Source organism: Megalobrama amblycephala, unplaced genomic scaffold (assembly GCF_018812025.1).
Source record: "Megalobrama amblycephala isolate DHTTF-2021 unplaced genomic scaffold, ASM1881202v1 scaffold433, whole genome shotgun sequence".
Taxonomy (NCBI): domain Eukaryota; kingdom Metazoa; phylum Chordata; class Actinopteri; order Cypriniformes; family Xenocyprididae; genus Megalobrama; species Megalobrama amblycephala.
In genome coordinates, this window is record NW_025953376.1 from 90,001 (window position 1) to 104,290 (window position 14,290).

The window sequence follows — 14,290 nt, forward strand, 5'->3', positions numbered from 1 at the left end:
ACACTAAACGCCAGTCTTTGGTCACTGTGGGGACCGAACTCACACACTAAACGCCAGTCTTTGGTCACTGTGGGGACCGCACTCACACACTAAACCCCAGTCTTTGGTCACTGTGGGGATCAAATCTAAACACACTGATCGCCAGTCTTTGGTCACTGTGGGGACCGCACTCACACACTAAACCCAGTCTTTGGTCACTGTGGGGACCGAACTCACACACTAAACGCCAGTCTTTGGTCACTGTGGGGACCGAACTCACACACTAAACGCCAGTCTTTGGTCACTGTGGGGACCGAACTCACACACTAAACGCCAGTCTTTGGTCACTGTGGGGATCAAATCTAAACACACTGATCGCCAGTCTTTGGTCACTGTGGGGACCGAACTCACACACTAAACCCCAGTCTTGGTCACTGTGGGGACCGAACTCACACACTAAACCCCAGTCTTGGTCACTGTGGGGACCGAACTCACACACTAAACGCCAGTCTTTGGTCACTGTGGGGACCGAACTCACACACTAAACGCCAGTCTTTGGTCACTGTGGGGACCGAACTCACACACTAAACGCCAGTCTTTGGTCACTGTGGGGACCGAACTCACACACTAAACCCCAGTCGTTGGTCACTGTGGGGACCGAACTCACACACTAAACGCCAGTCTTTGGTCACTGTGGGGATCAAATCTAAACACACTGATCGCCAGTCTTTGGTTACTGTGGGGACCGAACTCACACACTAAACGCCAGTCTTTGGTCACTGTGGGGACCGAACTCACACACTAAACGCCAGTCTTTGGTCACTGTGGGGACCGCACTCACACACTAAACGCCAGTCTTTGGTCACTGTGGGGACCGAACTCACACACTAAACCCCAGTCTTTGGTCACTGTGGGGATCAAATCTAAACACACTGATCGCCAGTCTTTGGTCACTGTGGGGACCGAACTCACACACTAAACGCCAGTCTTTGGTCACTGTGGGGACCGAACTCACACACTAAACCCAGTCTTTGGTCACTGTGGGGATCAAATCTAAACACACTGATCGCCAGTCTTTGGTCACTGTGGGGACCGAACTCACACACTAAACCCCAGTCGTTGGTCACTGTGGGGACCGAACTCACACACTAAACGCCAGTCTTTGGTCACTGTGGGGACCGCACTCACACACTAAACGCCAGTCTTTGGTCACTGTGGGGACCGAACTCACACACTAAACCCCAGTCTTTGGTCACTGTGGGGATCAAATCTAAACACACTGATCGCCAGTCTTTGGTCACTGTGGGGACCGAACTCACACACTAAACGCCAGTCTTTGGTCACTGTGGGGACCGAACTCACACACTAAACGCCAGTCTTTGGTCACTGTGGGGACCGAACTCACACACTAAACCCCAGTCGTTGGTCACTGTGGGGACCGAACTCACACACTAAACCCAGTCTTTGGTCACTGTGGGGACCGAACTCACACACTAAACGCCAGTCTTTGGTCACTGTGGGGACCGAACTCACACACTAAACGCCAGTCTTTGGTCACTGTGGGGACCGAACTCACACACTAAACCCCAGTCTTTGGTCACTGTGGGGATCAAATCTAAACACACTGATCGCCAGTCTTTGGTTACTGTGGGGACCGCACTCACACACTAAACCCCAGTCTTTGGTCACTGGGGACCGCACTCACACACTAAACGCCAGTCTTTGGTCACTGTGGGGACCGCACTCACACACTAAACGCCAGTCTTTGGTCACTGTGGGGATCAAATCTAAACACACTGATCGCCAGTCTTTGGTTACTGTGGGGACCGCACTCACACACTAAACCCCAGTCTTTGGTCACTGGGGACCGCACTCACACACTAAACGCCAGTCTTTGGTCACTGTGGGGACCGCACTCACACACTAAACGCCAGTCTTTGGTCACTGTGGGGACCGCACTCGCACACTAAACGCCAGTCTTTGGTCACTGTGGGGACCGCACTCGCACACTAAACGCCAGTCTTTGGTCACTGTGGGACCGCACTCACACACTAAACGCCAGTCTTTGGTCACTGTGGGGACCGAACTCGCACACTAAACGCCAGTCTTTGGTCACTGTGGGGACCGCACTCGCACACTAAACGCCAGTCTTTGGTCACTGTGGGGACCGCACTCACACACTAAACGCCAGTCTTTGGTCACTGTGGGGACCGAACTCACACACTAAACGCCAGTCTTTGGTCACTGTGGGGACCGAACTCACACACTAAACGCCAGTCTTTGGTCACTGTGGGGACCGAACTCACACACTAAACCCCAGTCTTTGGTCACTGTGGGGATCAAATCTAAACACACTGATCGCCAGTCTTTGGTCACTGTGGGGACCGAACTCACACACTAAACGCCAGTCTTTGGTCACTGTGGGGACCGAACTCACACACTAAACCCAGTCTTTGGTCACTGTGGGGATCAAATCTAAACACACTGATCGCCAGTCTTTGGTCACTGTGGGGACCGAACTCACACACTAAACCCCAGTCTTTGGTCACTGTGGGGACCGAACTCACACACTAAACGCCAGTCTTTGGTCACTGTGGGGACCGCACTCAAACACTAAACGCCAGTCTTTGGTCACTGTGGGGACCGAACTCACACACTAAACCCCAGTCTTTGGTCACTGTGGGGACAAACTAAACACACTAAACGCCAGTCTTTGGTCACTGTGGGGACCGAACTCACACACTAAACGCCAGTCTTTGGTCACTGTGGGGACCGAACTCACACACTAAACGCCAGTCTTTGGTCACTGTGGGGACCGAACTCACACACTAAACCCCAGTCTTTGGTCACTGTGGGGATCAAATCTAAACACACTGATCGCCAGTCTTTGGTCACTGTGGGGACCGAACTCACACACTAAACGCCAGTCTTGGTCACTGTGGGGACCGAACTCACACACTAAACCCCAGTCTTTGGTCACTGTGGGACCGAACTCACACACTAAACGCCAGTCTTTGGTCACTGTGGGGACCGAACTCACACACTAAACGCCAGTCTTTGGTCACTGTGGGGACCGCACTCACACACTAAACGCCAGTCTTTGGTCACTGTGGGGACCGAACTCACACACTAAACCCCAGTCTTTGGTCACTGTGGGGATCAAATCTAAACACACTGATCGCCAGTCTTTGGTCACTGTGGGGACCGAACTCACACACTAAACGCCAGTCTTTGGTCACTGTGGGGACCGAACTCACACACTAAACCCAGTCTTTGGTCACTGTGGGGATCAAACTAAACACACTGATCGCCAGTCTTTGGTCACTGTGGGGACCGAACTCACACACTAAACCCAGTCTTTGGTCACTGTGGGGACCGAACTCACACACTAAACGCCAGTCTTTGGTCACTGTGGGGACCGCACTCACACACTAAACGCCAGTCTTTGGTCACTGTGGGGACCGAACTCACACACTAAACCCCAGTCTTTGGTCACTGTGGGGATCAAATCTAAACACACTGATCGCCAGTCTTTGGTCACTGTGGGGACCGAACTCACACACTAAACGCCAGTCTTTGGTCACTGTGGGGACCGAACTCACACACTAAACGCCAGTCTTTGGTCACTGTGGGGATCAAATCTAAACACACTGATCGCCAGTCTTTGGTTACTGTGGGGACCGACTCACACACTAAACGCCAGTCTTTGGTCACTGTGGGGACCGAACTCACACACTAAACGCCAGTCTTGGTCACTGTGGGGATCAAATCTAAACACACTGATCGCCAGTCTTTGGTCACTGTGGGGACCGCAACTCACACACTAAACCCCAGTCTTTGGTCACTGGGGACCGAACTCACACACTAAACGCCAGTCTTTGGTCACTGTGGGGACCGCACTCACACACTAAACGCCAGTCTTTGGTCACTGTGGGGACCGCACTCGCACACTAAACGCCAGTCTTTGGTCACTGTGGGGACCGCACTCGCACACTAAACGCCAGTCTTTGGTCACTGTGGGACCGCACTCACACACTAAACGCCAGTCTTTGGTCACTGTGGGGACCGAACTCACACACTAAACGCCAGTCTTTGGTCACTGTGGGGATCACTCGCACACTGAACGCCAGTCTTTGGTTACTGTGGGGACCGCACTCACACACTAAACGCCAGTCTTTGGTCACTGTGGGGACCGAACTCACACACTAAACGCCAGTCTTTGGTCACTGTGGGGACCGCACTCACACACTAAACGCCAGTCTTTGGTCACTGTGGGGACCGAACTCACACACTAAACCCCAGTCTTTGGTCACTGTGGGGATCAAATCTAAACACACTGATCGCCAGTCTTTGGTCACTGTGGGGACCGAACTCACACACTAAACGCCAGTCTTTGGTCACTGTGGGGACCGAACTCACACACTAAACCCCAGTCTTTGGTCACTGTGGGGATCAAATCTAAACACACTGATCGCCAGTCTTTGGTCACTGTGGGGACCGAACTCACACACTAAACCCCAGTCGTTGGTCACTGTGGGGACCGAACTCACACACTAAACGCCAGTCTTTGGTCACTGTGGGGACCGCACTCAACACTAAACGCCAGTCTTTGGTCACTGTGGGGACCGAACTCACACACTAAACCCCAGTCTTTGGTCACTGTGGGGATCAAATCTAAACACACTGATCGCCAGTCTTTGGTCACTGTGGGGACCGAACTCACACACTAAACGCCAGTCTTTGGTCACTGTGGGACCGAACTCACACACTAAACGCCAGTCTTTGGTCACTGTGGGGACCGAACTCACACACTAAACCCCAGTCTTTGGTCACTGTGGGGATCAAATCTAAACACACTGATCGCCAGTCTTTGGTTACTGTGGGGACCGAACTCACACACTAAACGCCAGTCTTCGGTCACTGTGGGGACCGAACTCACACACTAAACCCCAGTCTTTGGTCACTGTGGGGATCAAATCTAAACACACTGATCGCCAGTCTTTGGTTACTGTGGGGACCGAACTCACACACAAAAGAGAATCTGCAGTACTTTAGACAGAACAGGAGCTCCAATTTGCTCCATGCTTTAATTGATTTTGCAGATGTTTGTTTTTTATGTAGAAACAAAATTAATTGTTAGAACTTTTAAAGGTTTAGTAAAAAAGTGTTATATAGTATATGACATACATTTTCAAAACTCATAACATCAGTACGTCAACATAGTCAAGTCAAGAAACATTGGCATAAGTTTCAGTCATCAATAAACATTAGCATAAAACTTTCATGAAGATGTTCACAATAAACACTAGTTGAGTTTAAAAAAGTATATTAATTAATAAAATCATTCATGACAAACACTGCATTCTCAAGTTTGAAAACAAGTACAATAACTTTAGCATGAAAGTCTACCATGCCTGCATTTATAGAAAAAAAGTATACATTTGAAGCAGACAAGGATTAAAAACAATAAAATGGAACTGATGGTCTATTAAGTAATAACCATGTGACTATGGAAGCTTGTTTTAAAACTATAAAAGCTTGTTTCTACCAATGAACAATTAAATCTGCCAGTGTGTCAATGTGTCAGATCTTTTCTGTTTAGAGCGGAGATTCGATTTTTGATGTAAAATTTAAGTGTGGACCACTCTCTATTTTTAAGTGCAAGTGGTTCCGCCTCTTTACACCTCATACAGTCCGCCTTTCCTGGAATTTTGCGGTTGTTAATAAACCTCATCATATGCTTCTCCACAGCCTGTATCTCATGTTTGTTCCAGGGCGTCTTCTTAACGTAACCTGTGGGGGGGAACACATTAGCATTTACTCATGAGAAGCACTTGCATCAACAATGCATCAACCAGTGGTCTTATGCCACTGAGTGGTACGGTACAGTACAGTACAGTTCGGTACGGGTAACCCTGATCAGGCTTGTGTTTTCACTGCCAACAGTACCCTTACTTGGTAAGTGGGGTGTATGCGGAAAAGCACGCCATAGGCACAACTCTGCCTCTTTTTGTTAATGTCAGTTTTAATGAACAATAATAGCATTATAAAAGGTATAAGTACAAAGTATAAGAGTCTTATATAAGAAGAAATAAATAAAGCAAGCAAAGAATTCTAAGTATGCTACAAAGTCAGCGCTGTACTACGGTAAAATTCAAAATAAATATATAAAGTAAAACATCATTTGTGCTCAGCCAAAACGACATGACCAGGAACAAATAATAGATTCATGAGACCACAAATGCATGTTAAATATAGCCAACCCAAAACAAAGTGTATCTCTTGCTTAATCACTACACAGACAACAGAGCCAGAGGGTAATGTGGGAAGTACTAGCAGAGCTAAGGCTGCTCTCTCAGCGGATACATGAGCACTGAGGGAGAGTAAATCAACAGCACCTATCCCTTTAATTGGCTTACCCATAGTTAGAATACTAAAATGCTTCAAAAACATGTTGTAAATAGAATCCTGATGCAAAAGGACTTTTTTTTTTTTCAGGACAGTCGGCAATAAGTGAGGTGTAAGTAAAATGATCATAACTTTCTTTTTTTTGGAGACTGGATCTGCTGGAAGTGTGCTGTTCTCACAAACAGTGTCCTGCGGTGATGATACTGTGGTGCACTCTGAAAGTAAAAATTAAGCCAGTCTTGAGTATTGACAAGTCTCTGCAGCCAAAAAGACAGTAATCTCAAGAACACAAAGTTCCTGAGGTGCAGTCAGGGTCAGGGCTGTCAGGGCAGGACAATATGGCCAAAATTTACATCACAATACATTTCTTAATTTCGGTCTAAGATATAATTCCGATATTGATATTTGATTTTGAAATGTGCAGTGCTCATGTTTATTCAACGAATTCAACCACCACAAATGTATGGGATAATGTAGCCTATATCAAAATATCGTAAATGTGTTTAAAAATCAAATCACCTTTACTGAAAAAAAAATTTGTCATATATACAGTACAGTCCAAAAGTTTGGAACCACTAAGATTTTTAATGTTTTTATAAGAAGTTTCGTCTGCTCACCAAGGCTACATTTATTTAATTAAAAATACAGTAAAAACAGTAATATTGTGAAATATTATTACAATTTAAAATAACTGTGTACTATTTAAATATATTTGACAAAGTAATTTATTCCTGTGATCAAAGCTGAATTTTCAGCATCGTTACTCCAGTCTTCAGTGTCACATGATCCTTCAGAAATCATTCTGATATGATGATTTGCTGCTCAAGAAACATTTATGATTATTTTCAATGTTGAAAACAGTTGTGTACTTTTTTTTTCAGGATTCCTTGAATAGAAAGTTCAAAAGAACAGCATTTATCTGAAATACAAAGCTTCTGTAGCATTATACACTACCGTTCAAAAGTTTGGGGTCAGTAAGAATTTTTATTTTTATTTTTTTGAAAAGAAATTAAAGAAATTAATACTTTTATTCAGCAAGGATGCATTAAATCAATCAAAAGTGGCAGTAAAGACATTTATAATGTTACAAAATATTAGATTTCAGATAAACACTGTTCTTTTGAACTTTCTATTCATCAAATAATCCTGAAAAAAAATATTGTACACAAATATTTTGTACAATTGTACACATTAAATGTTTCTTGAGCAGCAGATCAGCATATTAGAATGATTTCTGAAGGATCATGTGACACTGAAGACTGGAGTAATGATGCTGAAAATTCAGCTTTGCCATCACAGGAATAAATTACTTTGTCAAATATATTTAAATAGTACACAGTTATTTTAAATTGTAATAATATTTCACAATATTACTGTTTTTTACTGTATTTTTAATTAAATAAATGTAGCCTTGGTGAGCAGACGAAACTTCTTTTAAAAACATTACAAATCTTAGTGGTTCCAAACTTTTGGACTGTACTGTATATATAAATAAAATTATTGTCCAGCCCTGAGTGTAGCGTTTCTCAATTTCAGTCCTGGGGGCCCATCTACTAGAAGTTTTAGGTTTTTTAGACATCACCATCTAAAACAGCTGATTAAACTCAATTTTATATTACTAAAAAATTTAAATACATTTACATTTATTCATTTGGCAGACGCTTTTATCCAAAGCGACTTACAAGTGAGGAATACATAAATAGTCTGGAAATAAATTCTTTACATAAATTTAAAAACTTTATTCTTTAATACATTTATTCTTTATTCTTCACTTATAAAAAGATAAGTGAAACGTTATTTTAACATTGCACAATTTTAGCAACTATATTAACATTCTTCAGTCAAGAACAGTGAGTTATTGTTCACTGCATTCTATTTTACTAACAATAAATGAATACTCCTACAAATGCATATTCAATAAGCTCAGCTGCAAAGATAACTGTGTCCACACCTTTTCAGCGCTAATTTCTCACTGCGTTTCTTTAGTAAATCCTGATTTTTAACACCAAAAGAGGGTTTGTGCTGGAGCAAGCTGTTAGTAAATCTGACCACAACTGCCACTAATATATCATACTGATCACTGAAATATACTGTGTTTCAGGGTCCAGTGGAGTGGATGATCCTCATGTGTTCATCAGTTCTGGTGAAAATGTCCATCTGCCCTGTAATAATGATCTTTCTGACAGCAAATCAACTACATGGCTCTACTATAACAGATATTCAGCAACGGTTGCACTGATTGAATTAGGGATAAAGAAGAAAGACACAGAGAGACATGAGAGACTGAGTCTGGGGTCTGACTGCTCTCTGAACATCAAGAACGTCACAGAAGAAGATTATGGATCTTATATCTGCAGACAATTTGTGAATGGAGAACAACAAGGAACTGATGCAGATGTTAATCTGCATGTTCTTCATGGTGAGTTTATGATTATATGATCAATTTAAAAAGAGCAGATTCTCCCTTTAAACTCACATGATGATTGAAGAGTCTGTGATTTGTGTCTTGTGTTCAGTTTCATCATCATCATCATCATCATCATCATCCTCACAGACTGAGATCAGTCCAGGTCGCTCTGTGACTCTCTCCTGTCAGTTGTATTCTGGATTCTCCTGTGATTATTGGGTTCGTTCTGAGGGTCTTCATCTGTTGTGGGTGAATCAAGCTGGTGTTGATCTGAAGACAGACTCCAGATATCAGATATTATTCTCATCAGATCACTGTATCATCACTCTGACTACAACACTCCTGAATGAAGATGACAACAGAGAGTGGAGATGTCAGCTTGCTCACAGAAATCAACTCCAGACCTCAGTCAGATACACTGTCAAGTATTCAGGTGAGAAACCACTATTACTACTGTAAAATATGATGTTAATGTCCTCCAGATGAACATCTGAACATTCATCTTCTCAAACTCTGAGAAGAAATCAAGCCAAACTACAGCAGCAGCTCCTACACAAGGTTCATGATCACATGATCACTGTCACACATCATCAGTCTCTCACTTCAGTGGTTCATACTGGCTTTAATTCATCCATCCTTTCATTTGTACAGAGAATCAGAAGTCATTAAATACTCCAAACTCTGAGAGGACAGCAGCTGCACAAACACCTGGATTTACTGAACAACAAGGTGTTTATTCATGACTTTCTTATTTAAGTGGTTTACAGTGTCAATTACTGAGAAAGAGCTTATCAAACCATAATGAAATTGTAGACCTCAATCGTTCACTTCCCCACACAAATAGGAAGTCAGCTCAAACGCTAATGAATACATATTCTAGAGTAAATATACTCCATCGTATATATGTGAATGAGAGAATTGAGTTTTTTAGCTTAAATGACTAAAATCATAGTGAGCATTTATTAAACACAAGTCATGTCATATTAATGTGAACATCTTCAGCACAATCCCAGTCAATGATACGGATCTGATCTGAACTACAGCAGCTGAAATAAATCATCACGGTTTGTGAAAGAAATGTATTGATGTTGTGTTCATGCAATCAAATATGATTTTGTTTTTAATAGTTGTACCATCAACTACAGCATCAACACTGACTCCAACCTCTCCAGGTGTGTATGAAGATCATCCTAATTTCAGTGCTTGTTTTCACACTCTGGAGTTTTTCTAGAATCAGGATCTAAATGAACTCATTGTAGTGAAAATGAGCTCAGTGGACATCAGTATTAATATGACTGTAATATCGTCTCTCTCTCAGTGATTGTGATTGTTGTCGCTTCATTCGCTGTTCTCCTTCCTGCTCTTATTCTCTGGATGATTCGCAGAAAAAGAGACGGTGAGTTTTTACAGTTTCTCATATTATATAACTTTAACAGACAAAAAGTCCAAAACATCTGATGAAATAAACGTGTAATTTAGACAGAATTCCTCTCAGACAGAGTTTAATGTTTCTATTCTACAGCACTAGAATTCTTCTGAAATCAGTGTAATTGGAGACTGTATTATGTGTTTGATCATCAATATTCTCTTGACGTTATGTTTCAGATAACAGAAGAGGAACTGATGACTCTGAGGTGAGTATTGTAGGTCGATCCATGAGTTATTAGTGTTTATAAGCTCTGATCCTGAAATATGACACTCGTATTAGTCAGATTATATAATGACAGGTTAGTGTATTTGAACTGTTTCTGCTCTAAAACTCACAGATCAGAATAAATATGATGAACCAACGACACAATCAACATTTACATTCATCTACTGCCAGTGAACAATATGATTCATCTTCAATAATCTGTGTATATTTGTGTATATTTGACACTGTGGTGATTTTCCTGTAACATCCATTCATGTCTCAAGGATCTGTCATCATAACGTCATTGTGGAAACTTGGCATCAATAAACCACACAAGAGAGGAGAATGCAGGAGGAGGATTTTACTAATAACTGCTCTTTTTACAGGATCATCAAACACGACCTGTCTATCCAACAGGACAGATCACTCTTCCTCAACAGGTAAATTCACTCTCAACATAAGCACACACACCCCCTAGAGGACACAACTGGAACTGCCAGAATTGAACTCAGTCTACTACAGTCATGTCTGAATAATAGATTTAATCTAAACTTGTAGATGAAGTTGTCACATGACGCTCGTTTTACACATATTTTACCTGAAACATTTGCAGCACCTGTGTAAAGTGATGGAACGGCCTTTAATATCTTGGTTTGTCATATTTCCATTGGTGTTTAGGAGCAGACAGATGATCATGTGACTTATTCTGAGGTCACTGCGTACAGTAAAAACCAAGACCAAAAGAAGAAGGTGAGAAACACTTCCCTGATGTTGTCTAGCTTCTCTCAACATGATAGTTTGTGTTTTCTTCTGAATTTGTGTCATGAATTGAGCTCAAACATCATGCTGTAATAATTGTGTGTTGAAACAATAACTGTGATGTTCATTCAGGTTCGCTGTGATGATAAAGTGACTTATGCTTCCATCAGAGGAGCAAAAGCTGGATCTCAGGAAAACTGCAGTGAACTTTATGCCTCTGTGAACAAGAACCATCACAAATCAGTCAAATAATGACACAAAAACCACATGAGCAGAAGAAGATGAATCTAATAGAACTGAGTCCTAATGGTGTCATTCAGTGCCATTATAAATACTTTCAATGTCTTTTACATGTTCACAAACAAACCCAAGTCATGCTCTGATTTATGTGTAGTTATTGCTTATTTTTCTCAGTTCAGCATGTTTTTTGTATAGTTTCTGTCTGCTTGTTGATCAGTTAATGCTAGTGTCTTTATTATTCATTCAGAGCTGCAGGTTTGGACTAGAAAATGACGAACACTTTTACTCTCTTACATCATTCTCATTAAATGACAAATAAATGGTGAAATTATAACAGCATTAGCATTTTTTTAAAGCTGCAACAGCATTTTTTTAAAATTGTGAATTAAAATGAGCTCTTTCAAATAAATATTCTTCTTTTTAACTTGTTGTTGTTTTGTTTTTCTTGAATTATTACAATATCTGACACTTCAATATGAATACAAATCTAAAAATGCTCAAAATTAAAAGAAAAAATGCTACAATTTTACCAAAAAATGATTTTATAATGTATAAATATAAACCGAAGAAGAAGAAAAAACCTGAAGAAAATCTGACTTTAGGACCCAGAGGAACAGTTCGTCCATATAGAGCTAAAGGCCAATTAGTGGCAAAAGTCATATATTTTTTTCCACAAGAGGTCAGCAGAGACACCCAGTGTGAGACATTTGAGTTATTTTAACAAATTTTCTTAAGGAGTTATTTTGTATTTACATGAAACAATGTGCTGAAATTATATTATTAAATTACATTATTAATAAATGTAGTAGTTTAGAGGTAAATAACATTTTAAAAATATCTAAAAAAAAAAAAAAAAAAAAAAAAAGCATTAAAGATAGAAAACAATTGATGAAAACAATTGTAAACAAATAATGAAAATAATTAATGAAAACAATTGAAACCAAATAGAAAACAATGATATAAGCTTTCTGATATAACCTTACATTACCCTGTAATGTGTTCGTTTAAAAAGTTACTTAATGAAACTGTCCGGATAACTTTGAAAATTAGGTTTTGCTCTGGATAGAGAGAATAAATGTTGAAATTAGGTGTTATTTTACGTATATTTTAGTAAAGGGATGCACCTGATAGTGTTTAATGTCATTGTGTTTCACATTTAAGAGTTTCTGTTATTTTGAAGTTTTTGTTGTTTAATAGTGGTGCAGGAATGACTTATTTTTGTCGGCAAACCTGGAAGTAACAGTACCATCACCGTGGTTACCTCGAAAAACATCCGGATAGGATTTTTCCAATAGGCTTTTCAGAAAATAAGGTCTTTGATTCTAACACATTTTGGTTAGGTAATCTTCACAAATTAACACAACTTTTATGAATTTTGAAGCGTAAATACAATCGGCAGAAGTCAAAAGCTAAATGTAGGAAATTAACAAATGCATAATCTGTCTCTATCTATCTATCTATATATATATATATATATATATATATATATATATATATATATATGTTATTATGTAGTAATTTTGCTAATTGGTGTCGCATTTTACTGTGACACCGCAGTTCTGTTCTTTATGTTCTTTCTGCTTCCTTGTTGTTTTTGTTTTGACATAATAAAACCCACGTGAAATTCTAACAGGTTATGGGCCCAGAGATTCGCTAAAAAAAGGGGTGCTTCTACACAGGATTTTATTTGTGTGGCAAACAGTGTTGCAGGACTCAATGGAGGATAGACTGTTTGTTGAGAAGTTGAGTGGACCAGAGAACTGGGCAATGTGGAAATTTCAAAAGGAACATTTGATGAAAACCAAAGGACTATGAAGCATGATTAAGGAGACTGACAACATAGCAGAGGGAGCAAATGCACAGGCAAGAACAGAACTCGAAAAAAGGAAAGAAAAGGCGTTTTATCCCAGCAAGCAATAACCGTCATTTCACCGTCTCGGTTAACTATAGACCTGATATAGTTCGGCTATGAGTAACCCACTTTTACCCAAAATAATCCAAAATAATTTGGTCACATGTCATTTTTGTCAAAATAACTTGCAAGATGTATGATATTGCATATTGTAAGCGAAGTCAACAGTAATTACAAGGTGTTTGGTTTCATATATTTTACATGTTATATTGCGAAGGCTGTGCGTAACCATGATTTAGCTCGTAGTCAGACCGGCTATTTGTAGCCCACCTATAGTCAATCCTGATTTATTGTAGTTTTTGGACAGGAAGTGCATGAGATGGTTGATATCCAATCATGTTTGTAATGTCAATGATTTCTACAAGATGTAAATGGCATTTTATGACATGGTCTATCTGTATCTGTGGATAGGCTATGTGTAGTATATAGTCTAATTTTTACGGCTTGGCTATACCCCTGATTCAGACCAGCAATGAGTGTAACCTAAATAGTGTTAAGTAATTTTCGACCACAAAGCTTGTGGGATTCATGATATACCATGTATACATTTGAAACAGCATAATTTTGCTGTCACACAATCCTACACATTCTACGATGTTATTATATATATAGGCATATACCACACACATATATGACTGTCTTTAATTTTAACTTAACATACACATTTCTGCCAAGGCAGGCCGGTTGAGGGAGTGTGATGCTCAGGGCAAGGTTCTGCTGTCAAACTTTGGGTCCTGGCATTCATGTGGATGTTACTTTGAAACATGTTCAATTGTTCAGGAATGGTTTGAGGAACATGACAAAGAGGCGTTGCCTCGGCCTCAAAATTCCCCATATCTCAATTGCATTGAGCATCACATGTGATGTGCTTGATGAAAAAATCTGATCCATGGAGGCCCTGATACCACACATTCAGAAATCTTGAGGAGTCCTTGTTTGACCTGTCAGAGAG

General features: G+C 40.8%; 1 protein-coding gene across 1 annotated transcript in view; it reads left to right on the forward strand.

Moving 5' to 3' along the window:
• LOC125261562 overlaps positions 1-11,683 on the forward strand; it is a 16,381-nt gene extending 4,698 nt beyond the window's left edge. The window contains exons 5-11 of the mRNA XM_048180112.1: positions 8,489-8,806; positions 8,904-9,227; positions 10,113-10,190; positions 10,400-10,428; positions 10,814-10,867; positions 11,106-11,177; positions 11,319-11,683. Of these exons, the coding sequence (XP_048036069.1) occupies positions 8,489-8,806; positions 8,904-9,227; positions 10,113-10,190; positions 10,400-10,428; positions 10,814-10,867; positions 11,106-11,177; positions 11,319-11,438 (995 nt within the window). The 3' untranslated portion in view covers positions 11,439-11,683. The remainder of the gene's footprint in view (positions 1-8,488; positions 8,807-8,903; positions 9,228-10,112; positions 10,191-10,399; positions 10,429-10,813; positions 10,868-11,105; positions 11,178-11,318) is intronic.
• The last annotated feature ends 2,607 nt before the right edge of the window (positions 11,684-14,290 follow it).